Source organism: Otolemur garnettii, unplaced genomic scaffold (genome assembly GCF_000181295.1).
Source record: "Otolemur garnettii isolate 467f Iridium unplaced genomic scaffold, OtoGar3 scaffold00160, whole genome shotgun sequence".
Classification (NCBI taxonomy): Eukaryota; Metazoa; Chordata; class Mammalia; order Primates; family Galagidae; genus Otolemur; species Otolemur garnettii.
The window spans coordinates 1,046,803-1,065,175 of record NW_003852555.1 but is presented as its reverse complement, the minus strand read 5'-3'; the positions used below and the strand labels follow the sequence as shown (position 1 = coordinate 1,065,175).

The window sequence follows — 18,373 nt, the reverse complement described above, 5'->3', positions numbered from 1 at the left end:
AACGCCCGGCTATTTTTTGGTTGCAGCCGTCATTGTTGTTTGGCGGGCCCGGGCTGGGGATTTGAACCCGCCACCTTAGGTGTACATGGCTGGCGCCTTAGCCGGTTGAGCTATAGGCGCCGAGCCACAAACTAAATTCATAATTTAAAACTTTACAATAAGGAAAAGTCCAGGCCCCGATGGCTTTAAACAAACATTGAAGGAAGAAAGAACGATGTTACACAAACCCTTTAAAAGAGTACAGGAAAATCATCTACCTTTTGTAATACGTGCCTGGCAGGGGAGATACCATAATCATGAAGGTGGTTTTCCCGGGTTGAGGCTTTCCCAGGTTGTGCTGACCCCTGTGATTTCTCCAAATGTGGGAAGCTCAACTGCATAATATGTGGTAGTGGGGGACTTGTGTTTGCACTTTCCCTTGTTGGTGGGGGGCTACCTTTTGCCAATTCATGTTAAGGGATATAAAAATTGACAGGAAATTCCAAGAAGGAAAAATTTAAGGCTAGTTTCATTCATCAATTAGATGCAAATATCCAGAAAATAAGATTATCAAATTTACCCACTAACATCAAAATGGGCTGTGGGTAATCAACTCAGCCTGAACTGGAAAGCGGTGGCCACACTTACCTACTGTTTTCTCCTGAACTTTAGGGGAAAGCCAGTTTGGGGGGCTTTTTTGTTTGTTCTTTTTGTTTTGGGCAAGTTTTTTATTTTAAAAATCTTAGCAAACCACATACAGTAATACACAAAAAAAGGCCAATACGTGTTGGCTGTATTCCAGAATGTAAGCTTACGTTAAGATGTTAAATCAAGGCAGGCCACGTGTGGGTGGCTCATGCCTATAATCCCAGCACTCTAGGAGGCCAAGGCAGGTAGATTGCTTGAGCTCACAAGTTTGAGACCCTGAGACAAAGTGAAACCCCCCTGTCTCTACTGAAAATAGAAAAACTGAGGTCAGAGGATCACTTGAGCCCAAAAGGTTGCTATGCCACAGCGGTTGCTGTGAGCTATGATACCACAGCACTCCACCCAGGGTGACAACTTGAGACTCTGTCAAGAAAGGAAAGAAGAAAGAAAGAAAGAGAGAAGAAAATCAATGTAAATTATCATAGTAGTAGAATAAGGGAAAATCATATAATTTGAATCAAATGTATAATAAAAATCTAGCAAACTAGGACTAGAAAGGAATTTTATTAATTTGAAAAAATATTCCCTAAAAGAATGTTCAGCAAACATTGTATTTCACGGTGAAACACTGAAAGTTCTCTGTCAAGGACTGGGCACAAGACAGTATGAGTTTCCTAGGGCTGCGGTAACAGATGACCACAAACAGAACTCTCACAGTTCCGGAGGCTAGCAGTCTACCATCAAGGTGTTGGCAGGGCCATCCCCTCTTTGAAGGCTCTAGGGCAGTGGTTCTCAACCTCCCTAATGCTGTGGCCCTTTAATACAGTTCCTATGGGTCTCGACCCACAGGTTGAGAACTGCCGCTCTAGGGAAAGATCCTTCCCTGCCTCTTCTAGCTTTTGGTGGTTGCCAATCATCCTTGGCATCCCTTGGCTTATCCCCTCAGCACTCCAATCTGTTTCCATCTTCACATGGTGTCCTCTGTGTGTGTCTGTCTTTTCTCTTTTTATAAGGACACCAGTCATATTAGAGTAGGACATACTCTACTCCAGTATGATCACATTTTAACTTGATTATGTCTGCAAAGCCTCTAATTCCAAATAAGGTCACATTCAAAGATACTAGAGTTTAGACCTCAATATCCTTTAGGGTGACAATTCAACCTACAACCCCAGGACTCCCATTGTTGCCACTTCCTTTTGTACTATAGGTCCTAGCTGGGACAATAAGGCAAAAATAAACAAATAAGAGGCATAATGAAGTAAAACTGTCATTATTCAGAGATGATATAATTGTCTTTGAAGACAATCCTAAAATAATTCACAATTATTGGAATGAAAAAGTTTAACAAGCTTGGTATATACGAGGTTAATATACAAAATTAATTTTACTACAATATAAAACTAAATACTTGGAAATCAATCTAATAAAACATGTGTAAGCCCCCTCTAGGCAGAAAGCTATAAAATCTTATTGAGAGAAATTAAAGACATAAATATGCTATGTGCATGAATTAGAAGACTCAAAACTGTAAATGTGCCAAATCTTAAATGCAATGCCACTCAAAATCCTTGCCTGAATGTGGAAACTGATGGGCTGATTCTCAAGTTTATATAGATATGGAATAAGTCAAGAGTAAACAAGTATTTGTTGAGCGAAGTTGAGAGGATATATAGTATTTTCAACTTCGTTCAACAAATTCGTGGCTACTCTTGACCTCGACACATGAAGCTATGTTAATTAAGACAGTGTGGTATTGGCACACAGACAGATAATTGGGTCAATGGGACAGATAGAGTGTCCAAAAACAGGCACATGCATATGAGGACTCTTGCTTTATGACAGAAGTGGCACGAAAGAGCAGTGAGAAAGGAGAGACTTATCAATATGGCCAGAACAAGTGGATATCAATGTGGAGAAAAGATAAATTTAGTCCCTACCTTATGCTATGCACCAGTGTAGTTACATAGAAAAACATGGATGAATTTCCCAAACATTAAGTCAAGTAACAACAACAAAAATACCGTAATGTTCCATTTGTACAAAGCTTAAGTCAGAACTGCAGTTAATTTGGGGAGGAAAAACTATTAACCGGCAGGGGTTATAAGATGAGTTTTTAGAGAACTGGTGAATATTTCATTTCCTTGCCTGGAGGTGGGGTGGGGGGTGGCATAAATAAGCACAAAAAGTATTTAGGCCCAGTCATTCATGCAACAGCTTTTTATAGAGTCATCACTATGTACCTGGCATTCATTGTACTATATCTGGGACATCAAAAGGAATGATCTCTGCTCTGGTGGTACCTTCTTCTGATAGCGGAGACAGACAAAAACAATTACAGTAATAGACACAGATAAATATATAGTCAGCCAGTGGGGTAAGTGTTCTCAGAGTCACTCTTAGCTTGCTACTTTGGGGCAGGCTCCAGAACAAAACCATGAAGTCCTTCACCTAACCGAATCATAAAAATAGTTCAGAAGTGTCTGTCCATGCCAAAAAGCAAAGGTTTACTCTTTTTACCTATAACAAATGGTTCCAATGTCATTTTAAATCTACAGTTAGGTACACTGAGGAATCCCAACTGTTTATCCAAGGAAAATCTTGGCCTGAAAGTCATGGTACCAGTCCCCTCCTCCAAAAGAGAGAGAATATTAATAATTTCTGGTTAATTTTAGGGGTCTTAGTTTACAGAGAAAATGTTCTTTTGAAATCATAATTCAAAAAGCAGTGAGTATTAAAATAACCTTTCCCAGGTTATGAAATACTTATATACTGACTGTAGGACACCTGGGAAATCAGATTACAAAGAAAACAAAAATCCGCAATTCTATCACCCTAGCTACTGCAAATGTTTCGGTGCAAAGCTTTGGATTTTTAAAATCCCTTTTACAGGGTGGCTGTATAGAACTTTATATCCACCCTGTAGGTTAATTTTCACAGGTGAGAAGAGAATTTCTGTATGGTTTTGCAACCTGAGTTGTCCATTTAAAAATACAATGGGAATTTCCCCAGTCATTAAATAATCTTCCTAAACATAATTCTTAAGTTTGTGAAAAGTTCATTGTATAGATACAGCTAAAAGTCTGTTTGTCCACCTTGTTTCCATGGGAAAGAATTTTACTGGACCCGTGTCGGGAAATGCTCCCCTGAAAACAGCGTACATACGATCACAGGCTCACCCGGCACATCAGATACTTAAAACCAATTTAAAAGTTTTTCCAAACTTTTAAAGGGAGCAAAGGGAGTACTGGGAATCCAGCAACTTCCAATTTCCCGCAAACGCTATTCATCTCAGACAGAGGCCATCCATCCTGTGAAACAGAACCCAACCCATCCAGGGGTCCCAAGGTTCCGAGCAGCGTCCAAAGCTCAGCTAAAGGTTCGTATGGAGCAGTCAGACCCGGCCGGCTCCGCGGAGCTCCCCGCCCACCGGCGCGCGAGGTGCGGGGCAGAGCCGCAGCCCCAAGTCCTCGACTTTCCATCCCGGTTTAATCCGCGCCTACGGGGTCGCACCTGCCGCGCCCGGAGCCGAGGATCCCCGCCTCTCCCGGCGCTGCGCCCGGGCAGCTGGGGCTCCCTCCCGGCCTGCAGCTCTGAGCGCCCGTGGCAGCGCAGGGGAAGGACTCGGGCTGCGCCCTCTGCGTGCGGTACGGAGTCCCAAATTCTGGTGTCGCAGCTGAACTTGGGAGGGACGCGCTCCGAGTCCCCGCCCTGGCCCGACCGCCGGATCCCCATTCCCCGCCTCCGGGAGCGCGCAGGCGCAGCGACCCGGCGTCCCTCCTTCGGCCCGGAGCCGTGGTCGCTCCGGTGTGGTCACCGCTACTGCCGCCGCTCACCATGGGCCCCAGTCCCCGGCTGCTGGTACCTCTCCTGCTTTGCGTGGGGCTCGGCGCGCTCGTGCCCTCTTCGGAGGCTTCAGGCGTTCGCAAGCGAGGCCCCTCGGTGACAGCCAAGGTGACCCACGGGCGGGCAGCAACTCCCCCTCCGTGGGCTGGGGGGCTTTGGGGACCAGGACCTCTGTGTCAGGGCCAGCAGGGGGGAGGCTTCCCGGGCGCAGGGAGACCGGAGGCGGCTGAGGGGCTGGCGGGGGGTGCACCGCCGGGGGTCCTCTCCTGGGAGACTCTGGGCAAGCCGGTCCCCGCCGTCCACTGCATGGCCTCAGTCTCAGAGGTCGGTGGTCTGAAGTCACCAACCTGGGAGCTGGAGAGGCTTCCGGAATCGGCGGGCCAGGTTTCCAGGAAGGAGACTGCCCAAGTACTTCCTTCGGCGTGGCCTGGACTTGGGAGCAGAGCAGGACGAATAGCGGAGGGACGGGGAACTGTGGAGAGGAAGCGCTCAGAGCGCCGGGCAGCAGCCGGGCCACCCGCCGCGGTGTCACCAGGCCCGGAAGAGCCCGGGGCAGCATTAAGCACCTCGCTCAAACCACGGGGTGTCCCCCTCTATTTAGGAACCCCAGCCTCCCCGGGTAGGAGAGGTTCGCTTTTAGACTAAGGGCTGGGGGCAGGCTCTGGACTTGGGAAGGTGCCAAGAGGTCACCTGTAGAACTGCGGACAGCTTTGATTTGGGAACAGGGGCGGGAATCGGCAGGCCACTACGCCTTGAAGGCTTCTTCCTACTTAATCCGCTTCCGTTCTTATTTCGGCATATTTACCCAAGGTTGGAGGAATGGGAGGGTGCAGGGAGAGAGAGGGAGGGAATGATTTGGTGCTCATGATCCACTTCTGGAAAACCCACTGACAGGAGTGTCCTGGAAACTGGAGGGAGGAGGAAGCTGAAAGTGGGCTTAACTATCAGTCTGGTGTTTGCCAGTGGAAATTACAGTGTTGAACTAGAGGAATGCTTGAATCTTCTACAGAGGGGAGGAGAGGGCTCTGGAGATGGGTTGGGGGTGTTCAGGTGGAGGTGATGAACACAGCCTGATTGGAGAAGCACGGATTCTACTCCCAGCCCGATCTTTTAAGTAGCTTTGGGAAATGGCTTCTGCAAGGCCACAGAGCTGAACAGGGATGGAGCCATAAACATAAAATTCATACACTTGTGAAATGTTGATGGACGTCAACCCTAATATACATTAGGTAACATTGAAAAACACCTGAGAGTTGAGTAATACCAACAGAGTAGGCAAAAGGAACTGCACGTGCAAGGTCTTCTGACAGGAAAAAGGCACCTGTGCTCTAAGGGATTGCAGAGAGCCCAGGGTGTGGCTTCAGCACAGGAGGAGAAGAACACAGCTGCAGTCAAGGTCAAAGGAGAGAGCAGTGAAGTTGGGCCGTCCTAGAGGCCACAGGTGGGGCGTGGGTATTGATGCAATTATCCTTATAATCTGAAGGTTTAACCTAAGTGCAGTCAGAGCTGCTGAAGGGTTTGAAGCATGGAAATGACATCTCATGTATCCTGCTCAGTGGAGAGTGAACTAGGAGGTCCTTCAGGGCTCCAGGACAAGAGTCCAGATAATGGCTGTTTTAGAGTGGTGATCGTGGAAACAAGGAGCAGATAAAATACAGCATGCCCAGTTAGATGTGACTTTCAGATGAACAATGAATAAGTTTTTAGTGTATGTGCCTTGCAGTATTTTGTAAACAGGTTTCACCTGGGAAGCATTTGCAATCTACTGCTGCAGAGACTCACCCCAGAGAAAGTCAGTTACAGTCTTGGGGGGTCAGCCCAGTCTCACACCTTGTCAAAGCTTTCTGGTGATTCTGAGCCTGGACTGGGCACCAGAGAGAGCCTGCAGGTGGCTACAGGTGGCTGCAGGAGGGAGTTAGAATATCATGCTGACTTCTAGCCAGCGCACTGTTATGGAGGGAGAGTTTTCATGTACTCTTCTTCTCAAAATTGTCACGTAACATTTTTATAATAAAGTTCTAAAAGCTAATTGTGTAGGGGAGTTTTAGATTCAACTCTGTTGAATTCCTTTTTCAGTCAGCTTTTTAAACAGCTGAATCTATTGGAACATGAAGGCATTAAATGTAATTTCTCCGAGTGCAGAAAAGCAGTGTGGTTGGCCATTGCTCTGGTGTATTGATTTCCCCAGCAGTCTTTTTGTTTACCTCTAATTTCATTTAAAGACAGGAATCTGTAAATAAGAGAAATATGAGTTGCTGTTCGCCCCACAGTGTCACTAACTTCCTGCACGGATCCTGCTGCCCAGCTAGCCCTGCCGTTTCCTGCCCCTGCCCATCAAGATTCAGGTGGGGACTCTGGCTCACTTGTCTTGGTGGCTTGCATGCACACTTGCAGCCCTGCATTTTCCAGCCAATGCCATGGGCTCTGTGCAGGGTCCAGCCTGAGTGTGCACAAAGAATGCTGCCGTCCTTTCAGCTGCATGCACATCGCAACTTTCGCAGACATTAGTATGTAGTGGGCTACAGCTGCCCTTGGGCAAGTTATGTAAGGCCCTAGGCTCAGTTTCCTCTGTAGAATGGAAATAGACATAAAACCCACCTGGGAGGGTTTTCCATACTAAACGTGATCAAGTGGATGTCTCAGTCTGTTTGTGTTGTTGTAAAGGAATACCTGAGGCTGGATAATTTATAAGGAAAATTTATTTAGCTCATGGTTTTGCTGGCTGGAAGGCTTAAGATTGGGTATCTGGTGAAAGCCTCATGCTTCTTCCTCTCATGGTAGAAGGCAGAGGGGAACTGGGGAGCTGGTATGTGCAGAGATCACACCAGTGAGAGAGGATACAAGGTGGGGGGTGGTGCCAGGCTCTTTTTAACAACCAGCTTTCCTGGGAACTGATAGTTAACTCATTCACTCCCTGGAGAACAGCACCAAGCTGTTCACAACCCGAACATTGAGCCCTGCCTCTGACATGGGGTCTCAAATTTCAGCATGAGGTTTGGAGGGGACATACATCCAAAGCATAGCAGCAGGTAAAGTGTTTAGTCCATGTCGAACCCCTTAACATTTCCTAACTGCTTGTGCTGAAATGCGCCTACAGCAGGGGGAACTAAAACGCTTTCTAGCCCTCAGGGTTCCCTGCCTAGACTGGGAAAGCCGTATTAATGATAGGTCATGGCTTAACTAGAGGCGGCCTGGGGTTGAACTTCTAGCTCTCACATCACGTAACCTCCCTCATTCCCTACTTTTCTCATTGGTAAATTAGTGATAGTTCCTGCCCCCACAATGTGGTGAAGATTAATTATATAAGATATTCGTGTTTGTTTCCTTCCTCTTCCTCCCACTTCCAATTTCTCCCCCTTTATTTAAATGTCCCCCAACCTGTACATTCCCTGAGCCTCCACCACAGTGCAGACCATCATGACCTTACTGTAGGAGCCTCCACACCTTTTCCCCATTTGGGTAATATTCCCAAAGCCTCCCACAGGCCTATTCTTTCCTTTCTGTCTGTTGCCGGAAAGCTTGTTCTCTCTGCTTTCTGGACCTGGTGGGGAGCTCCCTTCCCCTGTCCCCCCACCCCTATTGTGGTTAGAAAGGCTGCACTGCTTCTCTGCACACAGACCACACTTCCTGTCTTGGTGCTTTGGTCCCAGAAAGAACTCTGCAAGTCAGGGCCTGTGCCCATTTGTCCAAGAAAACTACTGACCTCCTCCCTGGTCTGCCTCCCATCATAGCTCCTCCAGGACACCCTTTCTCAGCTTGGGCATGTGGAGTCTGACAGTTAAGTTCACAAATTCATCTTAGAAATAGTGCTGCATATCTCATTGCTGAATATTACTCTCCTTGGGAAGCTATGCACTGATGGCAGTGCCTAGTTCACCCTACAAACAATTTTGGAACTCTTTTTCTGGAATGGCAATCAGAGATGTCATCATATTACCCTTGATGTCCTGAATGTTATCAAAATGTCTTTCTTTAAATATTTTGTTTATCTTTAGATAAAGAAAAAAGTCACTGGGGGTCAGATCAAGTGAGTAGGGAGGGTGTTCCAATATGGTTATTTGTTTACTGACTAAAAACTTCCTCATAGACTGTGCTGTGAGAGCTGGTACACTGTCGTGATGCAAGAACCATGAGTTGCTGGTGAAAAGTTCAGGTCCTTTTGTCTAAGTTTTTCATAATACTTCTCACAAGTCCTTTGACACATGATTTGAAAAACTCTTGAAATGTTTTTGTAAGTTCTGCTCATTACTGGCACCTTGACCTGTCTTCACCAGTGACGCTTTCTCTCCCCTCCTAAAAACATTTAATCCATTTGTTCCCTGACATTTTCTTCATGGCATTATCCCTATAAACTCAAAACTAACATGTCTCTGATTTCACTTTCACTCTTGCCAAGTTTAACAAGAAATTTAATGTTTGTTCATTGCATTTATTCAAGCTCCAACATTTTTGTGATGGCACACAAAAACATGCCACAAAATGTACACCACTCAGCAGGGCACCACCACGTTGACGTGAACACAGCTGTGAGACACTGAAATACCAAGGTTAGGGAACCTTACTGAATTGTTTATACAGTTCTGAGAGTACTTGTCACAGACTGCCTTGTGCTCTGGTTATGCGTTTACCTATCCTTTAGTTTAAGCTAACTTAGGACAGGGATTTCCATATGGAGTTTGTGCCCTTTTACATACATTGCCTTTTACATTGATCCTTAATAAATCATTATTGACTACATAAGATTTCATTTTATCCTTGCCATTATATTTGGGAAAAGTGGTGTATTTTCTTGCATTCACTCATGAAGTTGGAAGATACTGCAATTTGGGGAAAGAATCATATTAGTACATGAACCAGGCTGTATCTAAAAAAACTAAGATTTTTGTTGCAGAGTTATGCTGGGGGACAGGTGCTTTTTCTTCATCTTCTCATGATGCTCTCCCAGATTTATTCTTTATGCTTCTAAATTTTGACAGGCTTTACTCTCTGTCCTTTAAGCCTCTCGGAGGCTTTCCTGATGTGTACAGTCCTTCATAGACAAGAAGATTATGTTCCTGGTTCTCTTTCCGGTATTGCTTCATTTTTTCTGGTTGTGGAATTTACACCTTGGCTTGGAAGTCCCTTTAGAGACCCCGTTTCTCTTTGACACCAGCCCTGCAGTGACCAGGCTCACGAGTGTGTGGAGGCAGCTTCCTCCCCCACCATGTTGAGTGGCTTCCTTCTTTTGCACGCCTCATCTCACGGGCAGGGCCTTTTACGCATTCTATAAAGCACTTCTATACAAATATTAAGAAAAGTTTTGCTGCTTTGGCCGTATGAAAATTTTAAAATGTCACATGGAACACTAAATACCACATCAGCCCATGACAGACGTTCTGATGTATCGGCAGCAGCTCTCGTCTTGCACCAAAGCTTGACAGTCTTTACTTAGTGATTTTTCAAAACTGTAAGTCATCTTTTTTCTTTGACAACCCTTCTTATGTTTTTTAAAGCCATTTCTTGAAATGTCTTTTTTTCCCCATTCAAACAGTAAATTGGTTCATATAATCTAAACTCGCTAATAGAATGCCCTTCGACTCCATGGCCTTTTCAAGCATTCTGCCTCAGAACCGTCATCACAGTGATTTGTAAAGCAAAATGTATATGCTATCGTTTCAGATAAAACACTTTTAAAAAGAAGTCCAAGAGAACTTTTGAGGTTTAACCTGCAAACAGTGACATACTCGCTTCTAGATAGGTGTTTTCTTTTTTCTGTTCCAAAATGTCGTGGTAAAGAAAGAATAAATTCCTCTTGGGTAACTTTGTAAATATGAGGACTGAGTCTAGTGTCTCAGTTACAGGGTGAATGGCTTTGCTGGGACCCGAGCACGACATGGGCTGCCCTTTGGATGAGGCTGGGGACCTGGTGCCATCCTGTGCTCAGACACGAGTGACGAGCCTTTTGAAGGACCACTGTGTGTTTCTTCATCCTTTACAGTTTCTGGGATCGCAGACATTTGTTGAGAACTCACTGGGAATTTGGCACTATTTTAAATTAAAAAAAATAAATCTAGATGGTTAGCCCATTTCTCTTTTCACCAGTTTTTTTTTCCCTCCTGCCAGATTAGAAAGCATTACTTTTTATTTATTTATTTTATTAAAGCATAAACACATAGATCATGTATACATTAATGCATTTATGGGGTACAATGTGCTGATTTCATATAGAATTAGGAATGCTTACATTACACTGGTTAATATATACCTCATCTCATTTACTTAGTTATTGTGTTAAGACATTTATACTCTATGCTAATAGATCCGACATGTACCCTTGCATCATGCACCATAGGTGTGATCCCACCATTCACCCTCCCCCGATTTGACCTCCTCCTTCCCCTCCTATCCCCCTTCCTCCCTTCTTCATCTTGGGCCATAGTTGTGATCTATTCTTCATATAAAAGTGTGAGTGATTGTAAATTGGTTTCATAATAGTACTGAGTACATTGGATATTTTTTCTTCCATTCTTGAAATACTTTACTAAGTAGGATATGTTCCAGCTCCATCCAGGTGAATGTAAAAGAGGTAACGTCTCCATCTTTTTTAAGGCTGCATAGTATTCCATGGTATACATATACCACAATCCATTCATGGGTTGATGGGCACTTGGGCTTCTTCCAGGACTTGGCTATTATGAAATACATTACTGGGATCTGATCAAACTAAAAAGCTTCTGCACAGCCAAGAACATAGTAAGTAAAGCAAGCAGACAACCCTCAGAATGGGAGAGGATATTTGCCAGTTATGCTTCTGACAAAGGTTTGATAACCAGAATCCACAGAGAACTCAAACTTACTAATAAGAAAAGAACAAGTAATCCCATTGCACTGTGGGCAGGGAACTTGAACAGAAACTTCTCTGAAGAAGATAGGCACATGGCCTACAGACACATGAAAAAATGCTCATCATCTTTAATCATCAGAGAAATGCAAATCAAAACCACTTTGAGATATCATCTAACTCCCGTAAGAGCGGCTCACATAACAAAATCCCAAAACTACAGATGTTGGTGTGGATGCAGAGAAAAGGGAACACTTCTGCACTGCTGGTGGGAGTGCAAGCTAATACGTCCCTTTTGGAAAGAAGTATGGAGAATACGCAGGGATCTAAAAGTAGACCTGCGATTTGATCCTGCAGTTTCTCTACTAGGTGTATATCCAAAAGACCAAAAATCACTTTATAACAAAGATTTGCACCAGATTATTACTGCAGCTCAAAGCATTACCTTTTAAAAGAGCCACATTTTCTACTCTGATCTTTATCCACAAAGCCAGAAACAGGAAATAGCAACTTGTCTGAGAGGTGTGAGAAGAGTGGCTGACCCCAACAGCAATGGACCAAACTTTAAACTCAGTACTTAGAACAGTGCCTGTCCCATGAGTGGTGCTCAGTTAATGTTTGTTGAATGAATATTTGTGAGTGAAATGCAGCCACTCAGTGGTTTTAGGGTACCCTTCATTGATACAATGTTCCTTCATGATTCCTTTATAAAATATTAGTGGGAAGGACCTTGGTATTTGGATCAATTCTTAGATTTGAATTTTGACTTGCCTGTATGTGTGGCCTTTCCACATTATAACCTTCTGCAATGCCCCTCCACCACACACAGGTCTTCTTCGATGTGAAGATTGGAGACAAAGATGTTGGCAGGATTGTGATTGGCCTCTTTGGAAAAGTTGTGCCTAAGACTGTGGAAAACTTTATTGCTCTCGCAACAGGAGAGGTGGGTCTTGGTTTTATTTCCTTTAACTGTGTACAAATTTGGTTCTTCTTTTTTTGAAGCCAAATATAAAGAAGTCTTCTGGGAAGGTAAGTATTCAATTAGTATATCAGATGAATTTGTGACACCTTATATTTCACATTATTTTCCTATAAAATCCGCATGTTTCAGGCATTCGGTATGCGACAGCTTCTAGAAATTGGGGGAAATAATCCTCGACTGAAAATGCACTTTGCTGTCTTTTTACTTCCTAACATTAATACTTTGCTTCCATAGTTTGTTTATTTTGTTGTCAGCTAGTGATAAGTTTTTCTCAGAAAATGGTCACTGGGACCTAATTAAGTTCAGCAGCTATTTTCTTTCATTTTCTCATTTTGTTCTTATTTTTTTGGAGAGATGAGGTCTCACTGTGTTACTTCCAGGTAACCCTGAATTTATCTTTCCGTAAGGGTTTTATCTACTTGCGTCTTTAATGGAAATAATCTCTTTAGAAAGGATATGGATATAAAGGAAGCCAGTTTCATCGCGTCATCAAGGATTTCATGATTCAAGGAGGCGACTTCACGGCTGGAGATGGCACTGGCGGTAATGTCGTCTTAGCCTTTTTCCCTTCCAACTTACAAAATTGAAACCTAAGATTAACCCTCTGTATTAACTCAAAATACTAAAATCCCAGACGTAAGGAACAAAGTCACAATGACAGCTCTCATCTGTGAGAGGGATAGAGTTTCCAGGGCCTTATCTACCAGAATCTTGGTAGGTGAGGAGTCCTGATTTGAAGCAGGATTGTTTTGGTGTTCACTGTCTTTCTATAGAGGAGATATAGTCATTCGGCTGCATATTTTGCAGTGGTTTAAATGCTAGACTCCTAGTCTGCAGCCATGGAAAGAGGAAGTGGAGGACATAGAGCTGTGCGCTCTGGGGTGGCAGCTCTGCAGAGGGAAGCGTTGGGGGAGGTAGACGCGGGCCTGGGGGTGGTGATGGCATTTAGGGCAGGATCATAGTGCATTTCCCACCTTCTTTCAGAAGTATTTTTTAGTAATTAAAAAATTAAGGATGAGTATAGTAGCTCACACCTATAATCCAAGCACTCTGGGAGGCCGAGGTGTGTGAATTACTTGAGCTCAGACCAGCCTAAGCAAGAACAAGACCTTGTCCCTACTAAAAACAGAAAAAAAAAAGTTAGTCAGGTGTGGTGGTGGCCACCTTATAGTCACAGCTGCTCAGGAGGCTGAGGCAAGAGGATTGCTTGAGCCCAAGAGTCTGAGGTTGCTGTGAGCTATGATGACGCCACAGCAGTCTAGTCTGGATGACAGGGTGGGACTCTATCTCAAAAATAAAAAGTTAAAGTAAAGGCTGAGTTAGAAAATTAGGATATGAACTACTTCTTATAAACAAAGCTTGAGCTTACTGAAGTAAGATAATTCCATTTCTGGAGTTCCAGGCCCCCCAGCTTGTTTCTCACTGAGGATCGCAGCCGCCCAGCTCTAGGGAGCCTCCCTTCTCAGAAATGTAGCAGTGTGTTCTTTTCCTGAAAGCACATCATGTATGGAACCACACAGAATTTAGATTTATTTCAGGTTTAAAATGTTTTAATTCAGCAAATACTGGTTTTGGTGGATATTAGCTATCCATTTTTAAAGAAACATGTAAGGCCATTTTCAGGCATTATTTCTCATTTTATATTTATTGCAGTGGTTTCTTCATATATAACAAAAGTGGCTGCATTGATGGTTTGATTTGTCACACATTTGTGAAGATTACTTTTAGTTCTTGCAAAATCCTGCAGAGTATTGGGACATAGAATGAGGCAGAAACAACGTGTTCAGGTGACTCCCAGTGACAGAGTTTGCTGAGAAGGCTCATGGAAGCAACCCCAGCTGCTGCAGAGAAGGGTTGCCTGGAAGCCCTGCAGCCTTCAGTGCGGGCCTCCCACCTTCCCCCAGGGGCCCAGCGGGAGTGGGGCCTGAGCTTTACTCGGCCCTTTTTCTGCTACTGTTTCACTGCCTGTCCTGCCCAGTGTATGTGCCAACTTGAGTTAGAAGTCTCTGAATTTTGGAGAGAGGAACTTTTGGGCCATTTAAATTTAGTCTAGACTCCTCTGGGAGAGAGCTCTCCTACCAGGACACCTTGAATGGCACAGACCAACCAAGCTATCAATTGCTTTTCTTTGAGATCCACTTCTGGGCCTTCTCCCTGAGCCAGGATTTTGAGGTTGGCAACCACTGGATGAGGAGATCCACAAATGGGGAGGTGGGCACGGCGGGCCCTTGAGGTACTGAGCAATGGGCAGACGCTTCTCTTGGTCTTTGGGGAAAGGTCTTCTGCTCTCCCTGCAGCCTTGCTAATACTCCAATCCACGTGCCTCCCTGGTTCTTCTGTTCAGGTTGAGCCCTGGGTGTCCCAACTTGCCATCACCCTGTGTCCCGATGGGCCCTGAAGTTGTTATACCGAATAACTTCCAGACTACCTGCTGTTGCTCTGGGAGTGGAGAAAGAAAAAGCACCAGCTTTAGAGTCAGATGTTCAAACTCTGCTCTGCTAGTGTCATGCTTTCTAATCTTTTTTCCCCATTACGAAACAAGACGGAGAATATTTGTTCCTCAGGCTTGTTATGGGAAGTAGATAAGAGTATATCCTGAGTGCTTGGAATGCCCTGGTTGGGTGCTGAGGTAGCAGTGGCCCAGGACAAGTCACCTCAGCCTCAGGACAGAAACAGCCAGTGTGATGGCTCACCCACCTTTCTGGCTTTAGGATGCCATCCTGCCCTTCAGTTCTTTCTCAGAGCGAAATCAGTTTCAGAGTGAAATCACTGACCTGCTTGATCAAGGGTTGGCACTTGGTTTATGGCCAGAGGATACTCTGACATCCGGTGCCACATTGAGCACTGTTTGTTTGCTTTAAGCCCTGGTTCCCTGCCTCCTTGAGGAGTTAGCTTATCCCTTCTCTCACTTCTCCTTGTGTTCTCCTACCTCCTGTAGGCTCTATTATCTGACTCCACTAAAGCCTTATCTTTCCCTTTGAAGAGTTTACTTCACTGACATCTGTTAATCCTCCTCTTCCTCCTTTTTCTCACCCAGGTATGAGCATTTATGGTGAGACATTTCCAGATGAGAACTTTAAGCTGAAGCATTATGGCATTGGGTGGGTCAGCATGGCCAATGCTGGGCCAGACACCAATGGCTCTCAGTTCTTCATCACCTTAACCAAGCCCACCTGGCTGGATGGCAAACACGTGGTATTTGGAAAAGTCATTGATGGGATGGTAAGTTGATATGCTTTTTCTCCTTCAAAGCCTTATGTTTTTAATGAGAGTACTGTTAGTGATTTATTTTAACCTTAAAACGTGCTTTTTAGAACCCCATTAATGTACCTGCCTGACTTCTTCAGGTAAATAAATTATGTATGATATAGCATCTTAATTGCCAGGGGTATTGGAGCAGCAGCTAGGGACTTGACAAGAAGTTAAGTACTTAATTTATTTCACTACTTGATATAAATAGAAAGCCTATTTTGTTTCGTTTTGTTTTATTTTATTTTTTTGAGACAGAGTCTCATTTTGTCACCCTTGGTAGAGTACCCCTAGTGTCATAGGTCATAGCAAACTCTTGGGCTCAAGTGATTCTCTAGCTTCAGCCTCCTGAGTAGCGGGGACTGCTTGTGCCCACCACAATGCCTGAGTAGTTTTTAGATACAAGGTCTTGCTCTTGCTCAGGCCAGTCTTGAACCTGTGAGCTCAGGCAATCCACCCACCTTGGCCTCCCAGAGTGCTAGGATTACAGGTGTGAACCACTGTACCCAGCCCAGAAAGCCCTTTTAATTGAATCAAATTAAACCAGGGAACCATATATACATACAATGGACTATTATTCACTCTGAAAAAGAAAGGAAATTCTGACACAGGCTATAGTGTGGATCCTTGAAGACATTATGCTAAATGGAATAAACCAGTCATAAAAAGACAAATACTGGATGGTTCCACTTATCTAAAGAAGTCATATTTGTAGACAGAAAGTATAATGGATGTTGCTAGGGGGTGGGGGAGGGGTAAATGGGAAGTGGTGTTTAATGGGCACAGAGTCTGTGTTTTGCAAGATGAAAAGCTTCTGAAGATTGGCTGTACAACAGTGTGAATATACTTAACATTACTGAACTATGCACTTAAATAAGATGGAAATCTTATGTGTTTCTTACTATAATGAAACATAAAATGTTAAAAAACAGAAACTCCCATAGGGTTCAGTGTAGATGCCAAGTCACATCCAGAGACCCACAGATACAATGTCATAGGGTCCGATTCACAACCTGTAGGGATGTTCCTTGGAATCCTCATTCTCTTTCACTCTCAACATTTCTCCTGAGCAGCGGCCTGAAGCAGCCCTCTCAGCAACTAAACTGGAGCTGCAAAGTCTGCCCAACCCAGCCGGACTCCCCTGGCCTCCCTTGCTCACTTCCATATTTCCTCCACAACTTTCTACCTGTTATCTGATTTTCTGCAGAAGTCTGGGAACTGGGCTACTCAACCCTGTTTGGGAAACCCATCCAAAGCTTGCTTTCTTGGTCCTGGTCCAGTCCTCACCTCCTTCAGTGTGAAACATTTGTGAAGCCTTCCAGGGCAGAGCAAGGGGCCTTTCCACCACTGGTTTTGGGTGCCACTGGTATTTGGACTCAACCTGTAGATTAATGGCTTGGGTCTCCTTCAAAATAGGTAATCCCAGGAGTAGGTTCAGTTCTAAATTTGCTTTCTGGCCCATTTTATCACGCCTTCTTACAGGGTGGAGCTGGAATTGCCTCAGACTGCCTGTTAACTCTTATATTAGGTGGCAGCAGGTGAATAGAAATACCTTTTATTGGAGCTAGGTATTTACAAAAATATCTAATCTTTTAATATCAAATGCTTATTAGAAAAGAAGGGAGGCAGTACACCAACATGTTCTCTTAGTCGGTGAGAACACTGACTCAAGATAGTGAGCGAAATTTATTTTTCGGGGGGCCCCTGTGGCTCAAGGAGTAGGGTGCTGGCCCCATATGCCAGAGGTGGTGGGTTCAAACCCAGCCCTGGCCAAAAAGACTGCAAAAAAAAAAAAAAAGAAATTCATTTTTCGACGTATATATTTTCTGAATATTCTGAAAAAAAATATTCTGAATAAATTTCACTCAAGGTAGTAAGTATATATTTTCTGAATATTCTAACTTTTCTACAGTTAGCATGCATAGTTTTTGTAGTCATAACAAAATTTATTACACACTTGGGCTTGGCCTTGATTTCACCTTTGGATTGCCATGGCTGCCAGTCAGAACTGAGCCACGTGTCTCCTTTTCTCTCACCAGACAGTGGTGCACTCCATAGAGCTCCAAGCCACCGACGGGCACGACCGTCCACTCACCAACTGCTCCATTGTCAACAGCGGCAAGATAGACGTGAAAACGCCCTTTGTGGTTGAGGTCGCTGATTGGTGACACAACTCGCAGAAAACAAGGAAAACTACTTTGGCAAGGGTGAGTCTATGTGTTTGTGTCTGTGTCTTTGTCTTTCAGTTTCTCAGTTACTATTTTGCTTTGTTTTTTTCACTTTCTTTTAATTTTTTACCCCAGGTCACAGGAAGCAGCCCTCTCAGCAACTAAATTGGCAATTGCAAGGTCAACCCAGCCTGGTGCTAACCTGGGCTCCTTTGCCCACTTGCATATTTCTTCCATGACTTCCTACCTGTGTTCTAATTTTGTCCAGCAGACAACTGAGAATCTGTTCGGGAAACCCATCAAAAGCCTGCTTTCCTGGTCCTCGGCCAGACCTCACCATCAGTGTTGAATTGATGCTCATCAGTGCATGAATTTTGGTAGACCACTCACTTAGGGACTTTGAACTTAGACACATCCCCTTTGAACTAGACACACCCCTCCATTGGTGCTATTTGTAAACTAGAAAAACTTTGTATTGGCCATTTTTTTTTCAAAGAACACAGTAAATCTTAATTGCTGAATTCATTAATGATCTCCATGTTGAGCAATGCCAAAGACTTGTCGGAAGCAGATGAAGACATGACATTTATTATTCTGTATTCAAACAGAAATTCAGGTAAAGGGAAGTTTGATTAGCATAATCTGATATATGTTATAGGGATTTTTTTTACCTGATACAAA

The 18,373-nt window shown here is 44.1% G+C and overlaps 1 protein-coding gene and 1 non-coding gene across 2 annotated transcripts; both read left to right on the top strand.

The window, feature by feature from the left end:
• The first annotated feature begins 265 nt into the window (after positions 1-265).
• LOC111728474 lies at positions 266-421 on the top strand. The gene has a single exon (XR_002775751.1). It is a non-coding gene; the product is annotated as a U1 spliceosomal RNA (small nuclear RNA).
• A 3,950-nt stretch (positions 422-4,371) lies between these two features.
• PPIC (peptidylprolyl isomerase C) lies at positions 4,372-18,217 on the top strand. The gene is made up of 6 exons (XM_012811493.2): positions 4,372-4,581; positions 12,123-12,236; positions 12,725-12,818; positions 15,313-15,497; positions 17,564-17,731; positions 17,828-18,217. Exons 1-5 carry the CDS (start codon positions 4,465-4,467, stop codon positions 17,690-17,692), a joined length of 639 nt encoding a protein of 212 aa, XP_012666947.1. The 5' UTR covers positions 4,372-4,464; the 3' UTR covers positions 17,693-17,731; positions 17,828-18,217.
• The last annotated feature ends 156 nt before the right edge of the window (positions 18,218-18,373 follow it).

Excerpts from the sequence above, each read along its gene's own strand:
- PPIC (XM_012811493.2), top strand. The coding sequence starts at position 4,465 with ATGGGCCCCAGTCCCCGGCTGCTGGTACCTCTCCTGCTTTGCGTGGGG. Across the intron at positions 12,819-15,312 it reads GGCTGGAGATGGCACTGGCG|GTATGAGCATTTATGGTGAG; the intron begins GTAATGTCGTCT and ends TTTCTCACCCAG. Across the intron at positions 15,498-17,563 it reads GAAAAGTCATTGATGGGATG|ACAGTGGTGCACTCCATAGA; the intron begins GTAAGTTGATAT and ends TTCTCTCACCAG.